Source organism: Barbus barbus, assembly GCF_936440315.1.
Source record: "Barbus barbus genome assembly, chromosome: 30".
NCBI lineage: Eukaryota > Metazoa > Chordata > Actinopteri > Cypriniformes > Cyprinidae > Barbus > Barbus barbus.
In genome coordinates, this window is record NC_136758.1 from 24087566 (window position 1) to 24113013 (window position 25448).

At 34.5% G+C, this 25448-nt stretch overlaps 1 protein-coding gene across 1 annotated transcript; it reads right to left on the reverse strand.

Moving 5' to 3' along the window:
* Positions 1 to 476: 476 nt before the first annotated feature.
* Positions 477 to 24656, reverse strand: LOC306850165 (consortin-like). Its single transcript, XM_079385631.1, has 11 exons — positions 24560 to 24656; positions 18861 to 19272; positions 16059 to 16201; positions 13927 to 13957; positions 13530 to 13616; positions 13359 to 13452; positions 12208 to 12229; positions 11991 to 12084; positions 8019 to 8572; positions 2995 to 3124; positions 477 to 2898 (listed from the first exon to the last, which is right to left on the reverse strand). Exons 2-11 carry the CDS (start codon positions 19201 to 19203, stop codon positions 2690 to 2692), a joined length of 1707 nt encoding a protein of 568 aa, XP_079241757.1. The 5' UTR covers positions 19204 to 19272; positions 24560 to 24656; the 3' UTR covers positions 477 to 2689.
* Positions 24657 to 25448: the final 792 nt, after the last annotated feature.

Genomic DNA, 25448 nt, shown 5'->3' on the forward strand with positions numbered 1-25448 from the left:
CAATCAAACTGAGCTTGGGTTGTTTTGATTAAAAAAAAAAAAAAAACGATTTATGAAAATTAATAAAAAACTAAGTTTTGCAAATAAACTCTTCATATATTTATTATTATAACATTCTTGGGAACTCAAAATTTTTGTATTATCACAATTTACTTATTTTAATCATTAGTGTATTTTTAAATATTTAATGTTGTTTACACTGTTATATTAATATACAGTATCCAATATTTCTATTTTTAATATGTTACATAAATGACATAACTGTGATATTATATTTATTGTTATATTTTGAGCCAGCATATTCACAACCCATTTTCTTCTGTAATGCGACATTTTGCCAGGATATTTAATATGTAAAATAGTAATTTTATATAAAAAAAAATGAATGGATTTTTTTTTTAGTGATTGATAATATTATTCAAATAATACAGAGACTCCTCAATCCCAACAATAAGATTTATTCACCAGGCATTTTTGGTCAAAAGACATCTCATTGCATTTTCCTTTTGAAATTTCCCCCCCCGAGACAATTACTAAACATATTTGAACCATACAATTAAGAAATACAGCAATCATCACATGATATATACACAAACTCAAAATTAAGTAAGACAAATAATTGTCAAATTGTCTCTGTACAGACAGTAAAAGAGTGCATGCACCAGAACGCGTGATTCTAAAAGACTTTGCTCTGCATTAAATAAATACTGAAAACTCGCACAAAGACATTCGACAGTCATCTGAACCAGCCAGACAACATGCAAATAAAAAACAGAGATCACAAAATAAACTTTTACAGTTCTCGCCAAGTACATTCATGCACTTGAGCAGAGCACAGCAAACTGACATCTATGTGGTAAATCTACGTTAACTTCATTTACTGCAGACTTATGCTGACTTTACCATAGTAAGACTGTGCTTCAGAAGGAAACATAAAAGAAGTTCAAGACACAGATTCGGTAGAATAAACACAGGATGCACTTATGATAACAATATCCAAATAAGAATAAATGTGACATTTAACACAGGAGGTCATGGTTTCATAACAAAAAGAATTGGATTTAAACGTCATGATTACAAGAACTGTTAAGATTATTAACAAGAGACATGCCTGAGCAAATGATATTGAAATCATATGACATTCTCGTTCTAGTACCAGTTTCATCTTAAAAACTTCCCATTGCTAAATACGGTTATACACTGGAGGCCTGGTTTAGAGGAAAACAAATCCTGGTTAGCATAGTTACCAATTCATTTCTATGCGGAAAATGACATTTAATAGATTTGGCTGTTTTACAAAAAAAAAACTAGACAAAAAACAATTATAATAAATTGTGTGCAATTTACATACATATCAAATATATTTTAATATATATATATATATATATATATATATATATATATTACACACAGCTGTTTTACTTGCACTTTAAAATGATAAATTTAGATATTTATTAGTCGCAAAATTATCATCTTTTTTTCCAACCAGCCACCTGAATAAAATAAGTGTAAATACAAGTACTTCAGTAATAATAATAATTACATAAAAATAATAATACAAAGGAAATTCAGGCTCATGGATGGTGTATGAAACTGTCAACTGTATCTAAAGTATCAGATTTATTTTAAAGAAAATATGTGACCCTGGAGCACAAAACCAGTCTTAATTCGCTGGGGTATATTAGTAGCAATATATATAAAAAAATATATTGTATGGGCCAAAATTATACATTTTTCTTTTATGCCAAAAATCTTTAGGATATTAAGTAAAGATCATGTTCCATGAAGATATTTTGTAAGTTTCTTACTTTGGTTAGTAATATGCATTGCTAAGAACTTCATTTGGACAACTTTTAAAGGCGATTTACTCAATATTTAGATTTTTTTTGCACCCTCAGATTCCAGATTTTCAAATAGTAGCATCTCGGCTAAATATTGTCGTATCCTAACAAACCATATAACAATGGAAAGCTTATTTATTCTGCTTTCAGATGCTGTCTAAATCTCAATTTCGATAAATTGACACTTAAGACTGGTTTTGTGGTCCAGGATCACAATATTGATTATCTTCAGTGATTTAACTTTTTATTAATGATCAAAATATTGCAGAATCTACTGGAAAATTATTTCCCCCCCGTATTAATAAATGGGTAACTATGATAACTGAGATTTGCCTCTTTGCTGATTTGATCTATATATCTATAATTATATCTATATCTGTAATTCCTCAATATACATGTATTGCTTTCCTGTACCTATAAACATCTTTCCATAAGTCCATCCAAGCCCATCACAGGAAAATGCTACGTCCAGGCTACAGATGATTATGTTCATTATTATATCTTAAGTACCATGATGGTCATTCACTTTTCCAATGAATAAAAGACAAAAGTCTGTCAACCAAGTATTAAGATTTCGATTTAAGACTCTAAAAATGAAGTCTCATCACATGAGGTTCAGTTGATGGCAGTAAACAGTGGGCTACTTGAGTCAAAAACTGGCCAAAGTGGTTTGCTGTGCCTTCCAGGGGCCGGACGTCCCCTTTAGGACCTGACAGACGGGCTTGTTTGGCCTTCATCCGTGACAGCGTGGCCCAGCAAAGGCCTACATAGGAGGATATCGCAGCATTAAAGATCACGGAGGCTACCGAGAAGAAGAAACGGAGAAGAAAACGAGTCGTCCCGTCCTGCTACGAGGTCGGGGACAGCCAGTGTTTGAGCTCATCCATGCCCCTCTGCACCCGTCCTATGTAGAAGTCCATGTTATGGGAAAAGTCTGTGCACACACTGGATTGGGCGTCTCCGAAAGTGCAGTAGAGCGCAGTCCCGCCCACACTGATCACCACGGTAGCCAAGCACAACAAGAGGAGCAGCAGCCAGGAGTCTCCACCCACCTCATCTGCATATTGCATATAAGCAAATCAGTGTAGAATCAGAACATGGTCAGTTTGAATGCTTCAAAAATGTGTTTTTAGCAAACAATAGCGGTTCTTACCGTGGTCCAGGCCCTCGTCAGGCTCTCGGAAACGGACTTTGCGTTTAGGGGCGACAGGGACAGAGCTGTTGGCTCCTTCCAGAGAGACTCTTCTCTTCAAGATCGACACAAGACCAGCAGCTGGAGTGATCTGAAAGACAGAGGGCAGGTTATTGTGAAAGACTCCTGGATTCAGAGCCTCATAGCATCTCCAAAACATTAGGAAGTGTTCTGCACTAACATACTCTACCCACTAGATGTCACTGTGAGCTGAGTGGGCAGGAAATTTATTGCTGATGTGTGTTTGAACCAGCCTTTTTGTTTTTTTTGGCTGCCTGGATACAGCGTTTTACCAAATTACTATTATTATTATTATTTTTGTTTTTCAGATTTAACAAAAAAACTTCCCAATTTTCAGACTTACATAAAATAAGCACTTTTTATATAATTATTTAATAGTTTTTATTCATTTGTTTATTAAAATATAAATATTAAAATAAATAAATAAATATAAAAACTACAAAAACATGCAGATCTACATCTCAGAATTGTAACATTTATTTATATTTAAGATTTAATATTTACTTTAATTTGCTAGTTAATGTGTACATAGCAGAGAAAAAGATAATATAAAAGAGAATATTTTAGAGTTTATGTAAATCAGGGTTATTAAAATACATAGAATAAACTTTCAAATGGACAAGGCAACATTTCTCATTTACACTTAGTTGAACTAAAATAACTAAAAAATAAAACTGAAATAAAAAATTTATAAAAACTATACAGACAAAATATAACAAACTATAATGGTATCTCAATGATATTAAAATAATGTTTTTACTTTAAAAAAATGCTGCATTTATCATTCTTCACGCTGTATCCATTGAGCATTTAGAAAAACATTTTAGACATTTAATTTCAAGCTGTACTCTCTTTACATAAAAAAAAACAATTATATATCGGAATCATCATTCATTATTTAAATATTCTGAATGGAATTCTGAGTCATTCTTAATGGAATAAAATAAATTCCATTACTAAATAAGTACTGCTGTTAAAATAAAAAAAAAATCATAATACATTATACATGTTGTTTACTATTCAGCAAAGAGCTGGAATCCATTTGCCCAGCACTTCTGCTGAATTGGGTTTACCCCTCTTCATAAATTATGTACATGAGAATGAAAGTATTGGAGACCGTCAGGAAAGAGAGTCAGTCAAGTTACATCACCAGTCACAGAGGAATGGAAAAGGTCACAGAGAGGTCAAACTGCTAAAGACCAATCGGCACGGAGGATGAGCTGCCCTGACCAATCAATACTGAATCCCATGAATACATCTGAATATATAATGAAGTGAGTGAGGCTGCATAGTGTCGTTATTGTTAACTTAAACTAGAAGTAAAGCAATTAAAAATATATTTGAATTGAAAGAAGCTGAAATAAAATATCAATAAATTAAAACTTAAAAATTAGAAATGGAAAAAATGAAAAGCTGAAGTACTAAATATACTAAAACATAAAATAAAATAAAAATAAAGCTAACAGAATATATATAAAATATATATATTTTTTTACAAAAGCACATAAAATTACTAAAGGTAAACTAAAATTAAATATAAAAGCTGGAGAGTAACTAAGTAAGATAAAAATAAATAAAAATAAATTCAATTAATTGAGGAATTAATTTACATTGACACCATTAGTTTGTGATCTTATTGAATTCTCATTTTTAAAAGAGTAGCAGGACTGTTTTTCACTAAAACCCTTGCGGTCCACTTATTTCACTCTGAGTGCTTCCATATTTGGCAAGATCGGTCCCCAATGAAAACTCATTTTCAAGCACTGCAATTATAGTTTTCTATTTTTGCTCCATTATAGCGGTTACATTTGTGAGGAGAGACTGAAGCCAAACATGTTTCAAAACCTGCAGAATGGCTCAAATCCACAAAGACTTTAAAAAGCAGGAGAGCAGACCTCACTGTACCACTAAACACTGTATTAAATGTCCAAAATAAAACTATTAAAGCAATACGGCACACGAGGATGTGTTTTTACCATGGTAAAGGGTGTTGTTAATCTCTAATCAGACTTTAGCGACAGAGCTATCCATTTCATTAAATGGCTTAAATACATTAATATAACAAAGTAGATGTCCCATGTGTTCCTGAAGACCAGCAGCAGCACTTAACTATAGGCTTAGATGTTAAATTCAAATGTTTTGCTTTAAATCTCTCATAAAAGGACTCCTTTAAGAAGTACAAAGCGCATAAGCAGCGTCACAAATTAATAGGACTAAAAACAGATGCATTAATCACTTGAGTAAATGACACTTGATTAATTAGACTTCAAAACACACCACAATGTGGTGAGCCCATCACGAAATGGACCATTAACAGTGAGCAATCAACATAACAGCCCAAAAATAACACATGCTTATCAGCGCTAATGAAAGTTTCCAGCTCCTCAAAGGCACTCTGATGACGCTCTTATACAGAAAAACATCACGTTTGATGAGTGCGGACATAAAGGGTAATGTTTGCTCTCTCTGAGGTCATTCAGCAGCATTATTAGCCACAAAAGGCCATAGTAACTCCAGACATGGAAGACGTGATTCTGTACACATCTAAAAAACATCGGCTCAGCCGTGGAGCTTCAGATACAGATACAGCAGAGATACTTGGAATTAAAGATAGAATGAAAAGCTATCTGATCTGCTTGCTCAATGGATTGGCTAATTTAATGGAATTAGCAGTAGACTGATACTGATATGCAAAAAAAAAAAACTTTTTTTATTTTATTTCAAAAGCATAAAAAAAGAAAAAAGATTATGCTTTATAAACTTTTGATTATGCTTAAATATGCTTGAACATCTTAACAGATCTCAGTAGTGCTGATGGTATATTCTGACAGTGCTGTGTGGCATTAAGTCTACTACAAATGAACCGATAAATGATGAGTATATGAATATTACATGTTATAATATAAGCACGTTTTGAATTCGGTTTTCCAGGTCAGTAGGTTCTGTCTGGTTAAAAAGCATCAAAATTGGGTCCTACTGAGCACAACTTAGTCATGTTTTCGCAGTATGTTGTCGACCTTTCCAACTAAAGGGAATGCTCAGACAAATGTTCAAAAGTCAAACCATTTTAACGAACTCAACAGATTTGACAATGATGATGCAGGCTGAAGGTCATAATCCACGTGTATGCTGATAAACGCCATCATCGTTGGGTCAATCTATTCTGGCACACAAAAGATATTTTGAGAAATGTCTTGTTTTTCGTCCATACAATTAAAGTCAATGAGACCAAAACATTCTTCAAAATATCATCTTTTGTCTTCCATACAATAAAGAGTCCTACATGTTTCATACAATTTTTTATTTATTTAATTTAATTTATTTTTTTTATAAATTTAATTCTATTTATAGAGTTCTGAAAAAAATGTAGCACTGTTTCCACAAAAATATTAAGCAGCACAACTGTTTTCAACACTGATAATAATAAGAAATGTTTATTGAGCAGCAAATCAGCATACTAGATTGATGTCTGAAGGATCATGTGACACTAAAGAATGGAGTAATGATGCTGAAAATTCAGCTTTGCATCACAGGAATAAATAATATTGTAAAATATATTCAAATATAAAAGTTATTTTAAACTGCAACAATGTTACACAATTACAAAATGTAGCCTTCGTAAGCATGAGACTTTTTTTTTTTTTTTTACTTACCGACCTCAAACTTTTGGATGGTAGTTTTTGACAGCACTAAACTTGCACAAGATGCCAGGCTATACACTAGTCCTGAAATCAAGATCCCCCCCCCCCCGCCAAGAAATGGCACATCACATGTTTGGGAACAGGGCACAAAAGCGTTTAAGACACAGGATATTGGCTTCATGAAAGCCTGTATTGTGCTGGCAGAGATCAGTGGTCCAGATTCCATTGTTGATTGTCTCATTGAGGGGGGAAGTGCCATTATGACATCATCACACACGGCTGCCTGTTACAATCATTCAGCTCTGACATTCAGGGGAAAGGTTTTAATTTTTGAGTGAACTATCGCTTTAAGAACCATTGAGACCTGCTGTTGATTACCACAGCACAGACAATTCAGACTCCCACAGTTTTGTAAAATTAAAAAGAAAATTGTCTAGATGGGACATAAATATGGCTATTTAACAATTATATGAATCTGTTATTTATATAATTACCTTATGTTAAATAAAATCATGCAACTGTATTAATTGTATTACTAAAACTAGAAATGTGATGCTTGAACTTTGCACAAAAAATTATAATAAATGGTCTTATTTTAAGATATTATTAGATGCAAAATTGTCCTTTTAGCATTGGGAATATTATTATAGTTGGAAAGCGCTATACAGAGGGCTCCCCCTTTCTGGTAACCTTAACATGTGAAAGTTACCAGGGTTGAAATAAGGTTTCATAATATTGCATAGACAAGGTTTGCAATCTATTCTATCTTAGAAATCAACATTGTTGTTTAACCTGGAATATTCCTTTAAGTCAATGACTATAGCAGCTGTAGAGGTGACGCAAGATGACATCACTATGACACCACCGGATGCTATCATAGTGATGCCAGCAGCTTCTAAATTTAGAAAAAGGAAATTAAGTTCCACAACAATGCACTTTAAAGGGTGATATATGCTATTTTTTTCTGTGTTAATTAATACACTTTCCCTTATCCCAACATACAATACAGACCTTTTTTTAAGTAATTTCTAGGTTGTTTTTTTATGATTAAACTTGGTGACGCTAGTGGCACAGAGTCACACTTTCCCTTTAAAATATCTCTCAGATTTGCATACTGCCCACAATATATGCAGAATATCAAGTGTTACCTCTCTAAGAATCAGAAAAGGCTTAGCAAAGTGCTCAAGGGCCTAATTAGAAAGACGTTTAAAACTAATTAGATTAGAAATCAAACTAATTCTCCAAACAAAGCCATGCCAAGCACAAAACAACAAATAAGCCTCTTTGTCATTTGAACTAAATGAGTGAAAATGTGTCACTCACCTCTTCTACCTGTATGCGTTTGGCCATGTCATCCAGCATGGACACATTCATAATATCCAGCGACTCCACCCCGTTTCCGTTCTCCTCGAGCTCCAACTCTACTGTTTTCTCAGGAACTTCCTGCTCCAGAGGCACCTGATCTGCTCCTCCTTCCTCCAGCTTCAAAGCCTCCTCTACCACCCCTCCATCTTCCTGCTTAGCGTGTGGGATGGGCTCCATCACATCCTGCCCCGTATCCACAGTGTCCCCCGTTCCCTCCATCACCCTCTGTTGGGCCTCCATGTTGCCTGATTGAGTGGTGTCCATTGGAGAATGGGGTTCTGGTGCTGCATCCCTGTGGGAAGCTGCCACGCTTACGCTTTCCTCTTCTGCTCCTGCATCCTCACAGGCTGGAGAGGATAAGCGGTCCGTCACAACCGAGGAGGAGGAGGAGGAGGAGGAGGGGTCATGCTGCTGTTCGCTCTGGTGGGATTGTGGGGCGGTGCTGCTACAATCTTCATGCTGGATGACTTCCTGTTGTGCCTCAGATATACTCTGATCCTCCATATCCTTCCCTGTTTAAGATTGAGAGAGAAGACAGTTGATATATGAAACTAATGGAGCAGCCTTGGGAGTCAAAGGTTCAAAACGGAATACTAGCATACTGCAAAAGGCTTTTTGTTAAACAAAACATTTAAAAACACTGACTTTACTATATTTACTTCAGCAAGCAGCATCACATTATCATCTTGCAAATATATGGCTATTTATAATTTTTGTTAATACCAGTATATTTAAATTAAGGTTGACAAATTAATACAACTGCATTATACTTTTAATTATATAAATAAGTGTACAAATGTCTCAAATCAGGGAAATAATATATAATTTTATTACAATATTATTAATTTTAATTAAAAAAGATTGTTTAATATTTGTAATAATTATATTGTTAATATTAATTGTGTATATGGTTACAAATTTTTTATATATTTTTTATAATTAATATAATACATAATTATTAATTACATATTATAAAATAATATATAATTATATATATATATATATATATAAAAACTATAACTTTTTGTAATATATACATTTTATTTAAATGCAATTACTTTATTTTTAAATTAAAAAAGCTGTTGTTTAATCTTTAATTAATAATTATAAATAAATAAATCATTATTTAAATAAATAAATAGATTAATTAGAACAAATATAAAAAATGCTGGAAAAATTGCATGAATAGTATGGTGTACTATGTCTGATTTCTTTGCATTGAATGACCACGTGGTGATTTGACCATCAGAGCATTGTGTACAACAGAACAGATCGATGGCGGACGATCAATCACTATTAATGCACCGTGGCCCTGTTGCCTGAAGCCCTGTGGATCAATAATGCAGGACTCCACTGTTGACTGTTCTCTGCTCCCTCGGCGGTCATAAACGCACGCCGGGCGCTGTGCTGCTCAGAGACAGGATCTAAGTGACGACAGCACGCTGTCAGAGATCAGAGAAAGACACACGACAACCAGCGCCAGGCCGATACAGTCTGACGCTCAGTTCCTAAATACTACACTCTCCCTGCTGTCTTCCTACAGTTTACCACTCCTTTTCCAGAATGTCAATCATGCCCTGCTGTCCAGGAGGTCCAGTTCCCTTTATTAGACAGTTTTATGTGAAACTGATGCATTCAGTTTCACTATATTTCCTTGCAATTTCCCCTTCAAATGTTATGTTAAATTAGTGAGCAAGTAGGTGATCATATTGACTTTACCTGATTAAAAGAAATATATACATTTTAGCAATTTAATATTGTATAGCTGAAGATAATTCAAATTTCATAATAAAACTATCAAATAAATACAATAAATTAATACAAAATAAAATAAAAGTTAAATAAAGGAAATCATTAAAAGAAACTCTGATAAATTATGTTAATTAATTTGAAAAATCAATCAACTACTAATTTCTTACTTTTGCCAGCCTGGAAATCACATTTTAAAATTTGCTAATATTTCTGGGATTTCATAACCAAATTAACCTGTATATTTTAGATTAAAGTTTAAATGTTTTATTGTTATTGTATCATTTAATGGCCATGACATTAAAATAATTGCTTATATATATATATATATATATATATATATATATATATATATATATATATATATATATATATATATATATATATATATATATATATACACATATACATATGTAAAATCTGTATTGGACTAAATATTCTCAGTAATTTCCAAAAAAAAACTAATTTTATCTTTAGAATGACTTTCTGTGGTTTCTCGTTGTCTGATCAAACGCATCAGACCATCAGAAACCACAGTTCAAGCCAACATCTACCTGAGGGCATGATATTATGATGAACTCTTGGATCATAATTCTGCATGTACAAGCAGTATGAGTGAATGCAATCAATCTTTATCTTGTGTGTCTGGGAGGGTTACGGTGCAGGGCGAGATGCACCTGCTGCAGGAATCCCAGCCAAGCAGAAAGCCTGCTCAACACACTCCAGAACAGGTGGCTGGGCAGAGGCTGTGTGTGTGTGCTGCCATGAATGGCATGTAAAAGTGAAACCGGGTCAGGGAACTCAATGCAAGTAACGGGGTGTTCAGGTTACATACCCCAGCAGCACATCAGCTGCGAGAGCCGGTGAGAAAGAGAGTCTCATCAATAAGGCATGATCTGCAGGGACAGGAGGGAACTCTAACTCTGTGTGTGTGTGTGGGTGTGTGTGTGTGTGTGTGTGTGGGTGTGTGGGTGTGTGTGTGTGTGTGTGTGTGCTTGAAGAAGGGGACATGGGGTTTGCCTCGTCCACAGATGATGCAAGAATCTTACTAGGTGTACACAACTAATATTAAAAGATCAAATTAAAACTGATGCTATTTAAATACTTAAGTAGTTTTATTTGCCATAATTTACTTTTTTTATAATCACTTTTCTGAAACAACTTTCTGTTGAGGTAACCACAGTGAGACCAACAATATTTCTCATTAATATCACAGCTTAATTGTTGTTAACTGATATATTGCTAAAAACCTTAAACATATTATGTTTTCTGTCAAAATAGGAATTACGTATTTTTTATTGTATATATTTGGGGAAGAAAACTAATGGTTAACTAATGGTTTAATTCAATCAAACCTGTTGATTGGCAAAAAAAACGTACAAACATTATCAGATGCGGAGTTCATATCCATCAGTTCTTCTCACAAAATAAGAAATAAGATTTTTTTTTAATTGTATATATTTGGGAATAATATGACTATAATAATATGTAATATGTATATTTTTGACAAATCTAAATCTTAATACCTATTTTGTGCGAAAACTGTACGTGATGGAAACATTAAATTTAAATATTACAGATATACAAAAGCACTCAAATGCCAAAAGTTTCAATGACAAAAAGTTTTCAAACGTTATCATTTAATTTAGGAGTGGTAAAAGTTGAAAGGAATAAACATAAAATAATATCTACAGAATTATTATGAATCATGAAAATTGGCAGAGAATTGAACATAGTTGTAATCTGGCTCAGAGGAAAATAGGAATCATGTCTTTTGTGGCAGTTTTTCTGGTGATTAATGTATAATATAAGATGACTCTTATATTATATTTTGTGAGAAATCATTACATTCTCGAGCAAAACAGAGATTATTTTTGGAATCAGCACCCCAAAATTAGTAAGAAACAAGTATTGGATTTCCTTCAGTAAATATGAAGCAGGGTGGCGTTATTTCACACTGAATAAATACATGCATAAATACACATATCATATTATGGTAATTACGCTGATGGTGGGGACATTCCTCATTTCTTTTTTAATAATTAACCTGTTAAATTGAAATAAAAAGCCCTAATAAGTATATCTAGTATAAATAAAGTATCAAATCCAAGACGATGTGTTTTCCTGTAGTTGATGGTCTATTTTAGGTGGTCTGGCCTGTCATTGGAGAAATAAACTCACCTGAGCTGCATGAAAGCTCCTGCGTGTTGAGGTTTTGCTCTCCTCCCTGTGTTTCTCTGATCACACTGTTCCTTTGCACTTTGGACAGCTCGCACTATGAACGCACACAGACAACGCTGACGTTCACCCTCTGGTCTTTAAACATTTCTTTTTTCTTTACAGTTACATACATATAGACATGCCGTTCCAAAAGTGAGCATCAAAGAGGCCGTCTTACCTTCTCAACGCTCCATGCAGGTCTGAAAAAAGACAAGAAACAGTGACGTGTCAGTCAAAATAATCTTAAGGAGTTGCTGTATCTGTATTTTTTTTTTCTTGCTCCATCTCTCTCGTAGCGGGACGACGTGCATAAAAGGGGACGCAAATCTAAGGTCGCTCTGCTCAGTGGGAATCTAATATTAGCGCGGCACATTTCCCATTCTGAAACTCTAGCGCTTGTCTCAAATTGCTGAAAGCACAGCAATGGGCCATATGTTTAAACCATTACAGGACTGCAAACTGCAGCCAGAGTGCAGAAATGAGACACAGACGAGCTAAATTTAGGAGGGGAAAGAGAGAAGCTCAGATGTGGCTGCCGGTGAAAGTGTCTGGCCTGGAGAAACGGGACAGAAATACACAGCTTTTACCCTGTACTTAAATTGTGTAGTGGCTCGAAAGGTTAAACATTTACTTGTACTCCATTTACAGCAGTGCTAACATATTTTTACAGAGATCAAGCTCTGTAGGACATCTGATCTAGGAAAATATATATATTATAAAAATATCATTGACCCATCTGTGTGGCTGAAGTAATGTAGTGTGGAATAAAATAAAATATAAAATGTAAATTATAAATAAAATACAAAAATATGATCTATTGTAGAATGCAATAAAATAATGATAAAAACAAAAAACAAAAAAAACAATTGTGGCTGATCTATTGTAGAGAGCAATAAAAAACCAATGAAAAAAAGAGGCTTGTGTTGATCTGTGTGGCTGAACTAATAAAGTGTGCAATGAAAAAAATACAGATGCAAACAAACAAACAAAAAAGAAAAAAAAATTATAAAAAAATTATAAAATATCGTTGACCTGATCTGTGTGGCTGAACTAATGTAGCATGCAATAAAAAAAATAAAATAAAAAATAAATAAAACAATCACACACACACACACACACACACACAAATTTATGATATAAAATTAAATAAAATATTAACCTATTGTAAAGTACAATAAAATAAAAAATAATTTCTGCATAAAAAGGATGAATTGAAAATATGATCTGTGTAGCTTAACTAATGAAGCATGGAATAAATAAAAGAAAAAGAAAGTTGACCTGATCTGTGTGGCAGAACTAATGTAGCGTTCATGTGCAGTGTGCACTCACTGTCTGTGCGTTCTGCAGATGTGTCTCAGTTTCTCCAGGTGTTCAGCATCCTCTCGACCGTCCTGACACTGGCCAACCAAACTCCGTCTCCTCTCTGATCACAGAAAAAGAGGTTAAAAGGTGCTCAGTCAAGAACCAGCTCTGGGTAACGGTTTACCAGAATCCACTTACCCCACTGCTGCTGTAGGGCGGTGAGGTTGGACAGCAGGCGCTCGTGATAGAGTCTCTCTAACTGTATGAACCTGACTGCTCTCTCATCTGGAAAATGCTCTGGTTAAGGAAAATCTACAGGAAGCGGGAAACCCCAAAGCACAAATGCACTTTACAACACCAAAACTAAAGGATGCCACAGTGAAATATTATCATATCAGACAATGACTGGCTGCAGTAATGCACTGAATGTAATACAATAAACAGCATTATATCCATAAACACTGCAAGCATCCCCGATTCTGTTACAATAACAAAGGCAATGGGGTAGAACAAGCGTCAAAGGCTGTTCAAACACACCATTACACAGTTCCTCTGTATTCGTATATAATTGAAAAAACAATAATATTAAGGATACAGTCCTCCTCACGCATATATGACTCTGCAATCTGTAAAGAAGAGGGTTTGCCTGGAGTTATTATGCATTACATTACACAATGAAAAGCATGATTAGGTAACACTGTACAATAACTCTAATGTATTACATTATATAAAACAGGTAATTAATTAAGTGATTTATGGATCATTTGAAGCTATACAGATATATAATGATTGTTAATGACAGTTATTATAAAGTGTTACCCGTAAATATACAGATGATGCACCTAAAACCTGCTGCATAAGGACTTAATGTAATTTTACAGATGCTTTATACCTGATAAACAAGTCAGTTCATCTTAGACAGCATTTATTCTACTACAGCTGCATGTATATTATGTTATCTGAGGTGCAAAGACTCGTTCCCATTGAGTAAAACTCCTGACATCAGCTCTCTTCAGACGTCTTGCAGGGTAAAGTTGAAGAGAAGAGGCAGGATGAAAATCACTATAGCATGTATTCCTCTGTGCAGTAAAGTCGGCACAACATGAGAGATGTCTCACCAAGTGGGCGGCAGTAACACATTCTGACCTTTCCTTCCTTACAACACTTTCTGCAGTTCTTTCTGCATAAATCTGTCTCTTTCTCGCTCTCCTTCATTCCTCAACCATCTAATCTTCATGAGGCTGCTCACAACCAAAAGATCTACATAAGAGGCACTAATTCTTTGTTTTTCTAGTATTTGTTTCCAGCACTGATATTTAAAACACTGTTTTTCTTCTTCGTTTGGTTCGTCTACTTTCAATAACTGGTCTGGGTGAGCTGAGGAAGTGGCTTTGTTGTTCATGTTTGAGTATACACAGCGCACTTAAAAAGTGAAAAGAAATTCCAGTTATCCAATTTGTTCCCTTTAAAACCTCTTATAAGAACAAAATCCACAGGGGAATAAATGAGAGCAGTTCCAGCAGAGTCGTCTTGTGGCTTGACATAAATCTCTCCTCAGGATGAAACTAAACCAGCTGAGCAAAGATGTTCTTGTAAAACATGTTGAATAAGGTCAAGCTCAAATAAACATTTAATAGAGCTTGACCATTTAAGGTGCTGGTTATTCTGCTTCCTATCAGATTCATTGTGTACTGCTATCAGTCAATGTTATCAGCACGGGCCAGCAGCAACAACAGACTAACATGAGCTTATTAATGAACAATGTGGAACAGCACAGGAAAATACACATACACACATACACAATAGCGAGGCAGACTGAAGTAAAAAGAGGTTTGCACCATCTACTGGCAATGAACAGATGCCCACAAAAACAATCAATATCAAGTTGCAAGGTCACATATCATTTTCAAAATCTAGGTTTTCAATGTATTTTTGTCTAATGTAAATTGCAGAGACATTTTTCATTGTTTTGCTAGCTAAAGAAGTGTTAGGGTATGCATTAAATTAAATCAGTATATTAGAATGATTTCTGAAGGATCATGTGACACTGAAAACTGGAGTAGTGATGCTGAAAAATTCAGCTTTGCATCACAGAAATAAATTACATTTTAAATAGTGCTGTCAAACGATTAATCACATCCAAAATAAAAGTTTTTGTTTTCATATTACGTGTGTGTGTACTATGTTTATTTATTATCTATATATAAATACACACACATGCATGTATATATTTAAGAAAAATGTTGTTTACACATTAAATATATTTATATATAAAATAAATTATATGACTATAAATATATACATGTAAATATTTTCAAACTATATTCTGTATGTGTGTGTATTTATATATACATAATAAATATACACAGAACACACACGTATAGTATGTAAACAAAAACTTTATTTTGGATGCGATTAATTACTAATTTTAAAATATACTCAAATAGAAATGTCATTTTAAATTGTAATAACATTTCATAATATTACTGTTTTAACTGTATTTTTTATTTTGAAAGTCTATTAGTAACAGATAAGCATTTGCTAATGAATGATGAGAGATTTAGTTGTTCATCTCTCACATTTCCGTGTTAAGAACGTTTCATTTAACACCTCATTTAGTCATTTTGAGCAGACACACACACACACACACACACACACACAACACACACAACACACACAACACACAGAGAGAGAGAGAGGAGATGATGTAGAATAGGAGTATGAGACCTGATGGAGGCACTGTGGCAGAAGAGGGTGTTCTCCCTGCTCCCCCAGCTCCTGCAGAGACGACACCAGGGAGCGAGTGAAGCCCTGGGGTGATCCAGCATCACCGTGAGGCGTCCCTTCAGGACTCACAAGCCCCTCTGACACTGAAAAGACAAATATCATATCCTCTTTCAAGAGCGTTGACACTGACACTAACTGTATGCTATTTTAGCATAATTATCACCAATAGACTTCTTATTTTACTGTATGTAGTTCAGTGTTATTTTAGTACCGATATACATGTTTAGTTTAATATTCTGAATATCTTTACTTTCTTATATTTTCAGTTTTCATTTGAATTTTAAGTTAATTTTTAATAATTGTGTGCGTGTGTTTAACCATATTACTGCTAAGGTTTAATATATATATATTTTTACTTCAGTTTAAATTTAATTTTATTTGATTTTATTTTCAATTTCTTTCTTTCTTTCTGTTAGTGCTTCAACTGATTTCATTTAGTTTCCAAGATAACTTTTGTTTAGTTTTTCCATCTAATACTTATATTTTATCATATTTCAGTTTATTTCAATTAACAATTTTTTTTTTTACTAGTCTTAGTTAACAGTAATAACCCTGACTTGGTTTTCAAAGACACATCTAACATATAGGTGTCTAGATAAATGCTCCAAAAAATTGAATTGAGAGGTTACACCCAGTGTTTGTACAGCACCACAGATATAGCTCGCTCTAGAGGTTGGCCCTTTATATTCACGCCACTCAAACCTGTCTGAAAGTTGCACGGCAAGAATGGGATGCAATCGCTCGCTCTACAGCAGAAACAGAAACAAAAGGCTAGCACTATTACTCAGGGTGTCTGAATCCTCAAAGACAATAGAAATGCTTCTCCACCCTCAGCCTGATCAATCCAATGACAAATAAATATGTCGTTCAGGATGACACCGTTTGGATTGGGTTGTGCCACATTCAATGTCCAAGGAACATTCAATATTAAGTCATTTTTATTTTTATATATAAGTGATACTGAATGAATCAGATTTTATATTATTAGCATAAAAATCCAATTCATTCTAGCACATCACTGCTAACTTGATTGGCATAGAAAGCCACCGAGCATCATTTCTTTACATATTTCTGACTTTAGGGGAAGGAATATATAGTTGTGCCTAAGGACTAATTCTCAGAATATCTTGTCATTTGCCAAAGTTTGTGAAATTCATGCCACTGAAATGTTACAGGCTCTTCTTCAGAAATTCTTTAGACTCTAACTGAAAAAACCTGCACAGTGGAACTGCTAGATGAGCTAGTGATTTCTTTTGTTGAGCGAGAACCGTGGCAGTGCATTCACACACATGCACTGACACATGACTCATGGGATTGAACTTGGGTTGACTGCTTCCAGGTCAACATGTGGAGAATTTCACACTGTGAAGGTTGGGGACTGATTAACTGATTCTGCCTTCATGTACTATAGGATCTATTTTTTATTTATTAATGTGTTTAGTCATGGCACGTCCAAACAAAGAGAATTTCACTGTAATTTATGGAAAGCTAAACAAATGCTGTAATATGACAGCTTAGCTGTAAGGAATTAATAGATTCACACTTTGGGTTGGGTACAAAATTTAGATTCTGTGTTATTTTAGTATTCTTTATATACTATTATTATTTTAAAATTTTTATATTCTCAATTTTCATTTTTTTTAATTATTATTTCTATTTACTTACTTACTTTACTTTAGTCATTTAGCAGACGCTTTTGTCCAAAGCGACTTACAAATAAGAAAAAGTAACTAAAACTAAAAAGTTACAACTCTATAAATACTATCTACCCACATATTTAAGAAAATAAAGAAATTAAATAAAATTAACACATGCATATAACAACAACATTTCAATATTTAGCTGTAATCAATTTTTATTTCAGTTTTGTCTTTAGTAATTTTAGTACTTCTACTTATTTTTTTATTTTATTTAATGTTATTTCATTTCTAATTTTTGAAATGATATAAAGCTGAAATAAATCTTAAAAGAAAAACATTTTCCCCTAATTAATCTATTTATTTTCTATTTTTATTTATTATTATTTTAGTTAACCTTAAATTTAGCACCTAATCCCTCGGTTTCACAGACAAGGTTTAAGCTAGTCCCAGACTAAAATGCATGTTTGAGCTGTGTCAACTGAAAATATCTTGCTCGGACATATCTTAAAATATGCCAGTGTCATTGTTCTGTGTCAGGATGCACACCTCAATGCTTTCTTCTAAAGCATTTTTGTAAAAGTTGCTTAAATCTCTTAATTTAACTAAGGCCTAGTCCTGGTTTAAACTAAGCCCGTTTGTGAAACCGGGCCAATATTTATTTATTTAATCTTTATTTCAATTACAATTTTAAAAAAAATTGTTTAAGGGGGTGTTTACATTACACAGTTTTTGACTAAAGATGGAAAACTTTTATGGGTTTTGGCTCTTCATTTACACAATAACAGCATTTTAGAGGCCTGAAAATTCAAACTTTTAAAAATGGGTTTCAAAGTGCAAGTTTTTGAAAACGATACTGTTGCCATCTCTGTGTAAACTACAAAAACTGTGAATTTTTGTAAAACAGCTGGCCTGGCACACATAATACCGAATTTTTAGTTGTGTTTGTGGGTCCGTGTGAAAGGGGAGCATTTTGACAATGTTGTTGTTTGTCCATGAAAGTAAAAACTAAACCACACACTCAGGATTGTGAGATATGAGTAACAAAGGCTAAATCTATGCTAATGATTCGTGTTCTGAAACTCAGTTTGACACGGTCTGTTACCTGTGGGACTGGGGCTGGGTGTTGGTGAGTCTCGAACGTGTCCATCCAGCTCTGGAGAGTATGCCCCACTGTTACTATCCACCTCTTCCTCCTCCTCCTCATCTTCTTCGTCCTCCACCTTGGAGCTGTCATAATCCTCGTCATCACCGCTGTTGTTTGTGTTATCCTGTAGGAGTGGCCTCTGTCCACCACGGGGCCCCTGTTCAACCTCCTCCGCTTCCTCCACCAGTCGGTTCTGGCTCTCGTCTGAGCTGCGGCTGGAGTCAGAATCGTTTAGGAGGTCGGGGTCAGTTACTCCTCCCCGCCTAACTGGGCCATCGCTCTGCCACTGTCCGTCATCCATGAGATCCCGCTGATCGAGAGCATGAAGATCCACTTGAACCCCTGCAGGCCTCGCAGCCACTCAACGACGCTGGAGAACAAATCAGAGGGACACTTTAATGGCCGTGATCCTTCATGAAAAGTAAAGAGCTCGCTGGCCTTTAAGAGAACTGACTCATAGTTTACCCATAATTCCACTTCAGGCTGGCTGAGTGCAGTGCATGAATCAAAACACTTGAGATTTGTCCATTTGTCTGTTTTGTTTTGCATTTGTTCAGAGCTGTATTAATCAGAGGCCAAATGCTAAATAGATTTTAGCTAATGTTTTTGTTGATTTGAACAGTTCTGGTATCATTTCACATGATATCATTAGAGAATCTTTAAAAAAGGAATTTATAAAACAGGTTTCAATAAAGATCATAAATGTATATAATAAATATTATATTCAAAAGTAATATATTTAAAATTTCTGATATACATTGTCAAAATTAAATATTTTTGTAATAAATTTAATAAATTATATATTATAGCACCAACCTGCTGTCCTGTGTCCCTTTAGTCAGCTGTAATATACTGAATTATGAAATGCTCTGAAGTCTATATGCTCTCTCTCTCTCTCACGCTCTTATAAAAACACACACACACACACACACTTTGGTTCTCCTGAATAGTGAATTCATACACCATGGAGATTTTCCATAATAGTCCCCATTGGGTTGTTATTGAAGAAGGAGAAACATGCTTATTACCATACCGTCTCATGACGGAGCTTACGCAATATCATACAGCATCTTACAGATCTTAAAGCAGACTGGCTGTTTGTTTTTCATCTGCTCAGGGGGATTCTGGAGCTGCAGACTGAATGAATGAATGAATAAATACTACAACGCTTATAGGTCACTGCGTACGATGATAACGCTTAAGGCAGTTCAGTGTGCATTAAGTGAACAAACTGAATCCAAGCTGAATGCAGTGTTACTGTAAACTAAAATGATAAAATATGATTTATTTTAATTGAAAGCTGGAAAAAAAATACGAGGTGTGAAAAAATTAACCTTTAAAAACTGATGTAAACATAAATTAAAGATATAGAAAAACGCACAAAAACTACAAAAAAAAAAAATCACTAAAGCACATACAAAACTAAATTATTAAAACATTATCTCAAATTAAAATGAAAACTGAATAAAATAAATACTACTGAAAAAATTGGTATATGATTTCCTTAGAAACAATTTACACTCAAAAACTGCTAGTACATTTCACAAATATACAAAAAAAGCAAGTAACAGAATTAAAAATGAAATTTTGAAATAGAAAGAGTGAATTTTTTTTTAGAAAACATATACTCTAATCTTTGTTTTATTCACAGCTATATAATACTAAAGAGGTAATAATAAAATATTTAAAGATATATGGGTTGATTTTTATCAATTCTGAAATCATTCAATTTCAGTTTTCTTTCTGCTTATTAACAACCTTTATCTTTCCACAGATCAAAGACAGAAAATAAAGGAAATGTTATGAGCTGGCCTCAAACTGATGTACTGTAACTACTGCAATATGAGTCAGAAATAATATTAGATTATATTTAGAAGTACACTTACTAGTATGTAGAAGACTTACAAGCTAATAGACATGGAGTAAAAGCCATAAACAGTACCATTGTATTACCTATTATTATTTTTTTATTTGTATGTGTTTTTAATTGATTGCAAATCATTTTTATTTATTATTTCTTAGTATAGTATGTTCATTTATGCATCTTTTACGATTATTTTTAAATCCTTTTTATGTAAAGCACTTAGAATTACCATTGTGTATAAAACGTGCTATAGCCTATAATTAAACTTGCCTTGTCTTATATATACATTAGAACTGCCATTATGTTGCAATTTACAAAATACATGAAGTGATCCAATGAATCATTATTTAGTTGGGCACTGCAGACAGAAAGAACTTGGCTGTTTGTGAAGAGGACCTGATCCTGATGTTATTTGGCTCTAGAAGTGTGGACTGACTCACGGCGGACCCCAGGCGTTCATTCGCTTTTCTGACAACACAGTGACCCAGAGAGCCAGGGACTATGGGATCTGTGCCTGTGGTGTGACCACCTACACACATCCAGATCATATCGACGACAAGGGCCAGGTAAACCGCTTCACACATGAGGGCTTTCTATCAATTCTGAGTGACTAGTGATAACAATTAGCTATGTCTTGGGTTTGTGACAGTCTTAATTTCAAAAACCAGATGAAAAACAGCTCATCAAAAGATTTTTATGTTAATAGTTGAGACTTTAAAAGGGCACAGCCACAATAACACGAGGTCAGTCACATTATGGCAAGCAGAAATTTGGGTATGTGAGCTGCCATGCTCCTCCTTCCGCTTTCTTTTAAGAAAGCGCTCATTAATAATCAAAGACAGCTGCACTCTCTCGTTAGCTCCTTTAACAACATTAAAGCCTGAGGGGTGAATGAGACAGGGAGAGTTGAGAAATAGGTTTATTCATCCTGAAAAACAAGTATGACTGGAGTAGCTAGACACAAATGTGTCCCACACGCACACAGCGTTCTTCAAAACCATCTGTGAACCCAAAATCAATTATGGAAGCAGAATAATGACAATAGTTTTTGAAACAAAGCATGCTGAATTCCACAAATCGAAAAAAAGATGCATTGCAATTAACAGTGCTTGCATTTTTAGGTCCTGAAATTTAACATGGTTGTTTATTTAAGCTGTGAATATTTCAATTCAAAATATTTCACACACATTTTCATAATTAAAAAATCAGTAATTCATATTCACCTTCCAGAATTCACTTCCAAAATATTCAATCTGTTTAAAAATACGATGTATAATATTCGACAGGCAAATTTCGGTCATTTTATTTCACTTTCCAAATTCGCTGCCACAAATTCAGTGGTTAAAATTCAGCGGTGCATATCCGGGACCCGCAGGAATAGTGAAGTGAAGTGACATACTGCCAAGTATGGTGACCCATACTCTGAATTCGTGTTCTGCATTTAACCCATCCAACGTGCACACACACAGCAGTGAACACACACACACCGTGAACACACACCCGGAGCAGTGGGCAGCCATTTATGCTGCGGCGCCCGGGGAGCAGTTGGGGGTTCGGTGCCTTGCTCAAGGGCACCTCAGTCGTGGTATTGAGGGTGGACATTCACTCCCTCCACCTACAATCCCTGCCGGCCCGAGACTCGAACCCGCAACCTTTGGATTACGAGTCCGACTCTCTAACCATTAGGCCATGACTTCCCGATGCGAGAGCACCGATGCATGATCTCCAGCTGATGTCAGCGCAAGCAGCTGTTGATGAAGGCTATATGTGGATCAAGTCATTCATTTACAAAAACTGATTTGCAGAAATGGAGCAAGTGCTAAGTAGAAGTTTTAATTATCGGGGCCAGTATAAACATGTGGAAACTCTGATTGTGTGTGTGTTTAATTCAACATCTTTGCTGTTTCCCGTAGCCTACATGTAAGCAGCTTTCTCTACCACAGAGGAGATTATAATGCTCTTTTACCCAACGCTGAAGTACAGAAATAACATTACATCTGAGGAAGACGTATACTGCTTTCCGTTGCTTAGTTTCTGCTTTTTTTCCCCATAATTTTGCTTCCATAATCAATCCTCTATTCTGACTTAAAACTGAACGTTTGTACTGAAGTAGAACTGAAACTCCTTTCTAAATGTTTTAGAATACCTTTTTTAATATTTAAATATACTTCGGCTCTATGGAATAACTAATTCTATTTGGATTTTAATTGGCTGGTCTTGGCAATATGTGCAGCACTTAAGCAACAGAATAAAAAATAAAAAATTTATTTTCTCCATAAGGGAATTGATTACGAACGATAATTTTAAAGATATGAATATGTGAGATATGAGGTTGTTAATCGACAGTATATGCTTTTGTTGAAGCCATCAGTCTGCATTATTTAAACTAATTGTATTTATTTTCTTATTTCAACTTTTTTAAAATAATAGTTTGGTGAAAACTACATTACCCATGAATCTGCAGAGAAACATCCACCAATCAGAGAATCAGGTAAATCAAGCCAAAATAACTTTTTAGGGACATATTTGTACGCACAGCATGCATATTTTGCATGAAAAAGAAGTCATTTTGATTGTCATTTGCAATGTTGCATGGGATTGTAGTTCTTTTCCTCATCAATTTAAAGCCATTAAGTACACATTGTACCTTTTGTTTTTAGTCTGACTTTCAAATACGTTTTTGTTTCAAATTAACGTTTGTAATGTTGTGATTTACCTCATGGGTGGTTGGTTTGGTTCAAGGTTTATAACTCTTAAACTAAGACTTGTTTTTAAAAATCCTACAGAACCAATGATATAGAAAAAAGTGGACGGGGACTGTGGCAGAGACAAAAGCTGTTACACCTTTATACCTTATTTTCCCCTAAAGACTGCATATTAGTATATTAAAAGTACTTATTACCTAGTGTACATATTTGTGCCTAAATGGTACATTTTAGTAGTATAACTTAAACTTGTGTGCCTTTTTTCCTGAGAGAGTATTTTCTGTTTAGGCCTGCTGTCATTACTACAAAACAAACTCCTGTCATGGTGTTCAGGATCATGTTGGTTCACCTTGAAATGGTTTATTGTATGATAATGGCAAAGTGACTCTATATTATAGCTTTTTATGTAATAATAATTGATGATAATAGCAGAAAAGTCCAGGCTAGCAAAACTAAACTCAAAACCTTTGGGAGGGGTTGTGACCTCTATGACGAGTCAATACATAGAAATGACATTCCTAGCCTAATCGTGATCTATTTCCCTGTATATGGAGCACAAAGAAAGTTATTTAACACATAAATAATATTTGCATAACATGCATATCTCACACAAACAGACAAAACTCTTCATTCTGTTTTGACACATGACCACTTGAAATAATTCTTAAACTTAAGACACCATTCAGTTTTAAAGATTATTGTCACAGCATTACGCTTATAAACTAAGAGAGACTAGCACAGGTCGTTCTGCAGATGTTGATATTATGTAATCCATCGTATATGAGCTATAGCTTACACACACACGATTCTATGTGCATCAAAACATCAGTCACCTTCATGTAGAAAAGCAGGGTTAAAGCTCCTCGAGAGCCGCTTTCATCATTTCTCACATCACATTTGTCTGAGCTTCTATCAGAAGAGTTATTTACCACATCAGGTGCCGGTGGTCATTAATTCAATCGCTAACATGCATAGCATCATGAATGAATCAAGCATTTATTGCAACAAACTGCACGTTTCATTTTGCTTTTTAAACACGGTTATTATCTTTCATGAATGCTGTATTCAAAACAAGAGGCAGCACTTACAGGTCGATAGGGTACAGATAGGGAAGGTGGTAAAAGTCGGATGAACAGGCAACCGCGCTCTTGACTGTCGGCTGATGTGTTTGTGTTTCTGCTGCACGTCTGCGCAGCTCTTCCTGTCACTCATCCGGGTACTTCAGCCGCCTGCGCAGCTCCTCCCTCTCACCCACCACTATCCGGGTACTTCAGCTCCTTAAGCGTTAACCTAAACCTAAAATAATTAGTTTATATACATATCTATGTAATTAACATTCAACCACTCTTCCATGTACGTCAGCGGAAACATAGATATGTATATTTATATTTTTTCTTCATATCTATAAACGGGTAGGTGTTTAATTAGGTCATGCAGATGTTGCTTGGTAACCGTCCCAACTTGTAACATAATTAATATTCATAAACCAAGTCTCATCATAGTAGGATTTGTACATTTGTAGTGAGATCATTGATTATATGGTACTCTACGCCACCTTGTGGATGAGATTAAAACAGTAAATTGTGTATGTACATAATAATAAAAAAGAAAGAATATATATATATATATATATAAAAGACAAATAAAGGAAGTAAGGAAAATTCTGGACTAAATTTATTGAATCAGTTGCATGTGTTTTAGCAAGTAATTTATTGTCCTATTATTACGCTTCTTTCTACAGTGTTGGTTCTTCATAATATCGTGATAGATAGATAGATAGATAAGACATATTAGACAGACAGACAGACAGACCGACCGACAGATAGACAGACAGATATAGATAGACAGATATAGATAGACAGATATAGATAGACAGACAGATATAGACAGACAGATATAGATAGACAGATAGATATAGATAGATAGACAGACCGACAGACGGAGAGATAGATAGATAGACAGACAGACAGACCGACC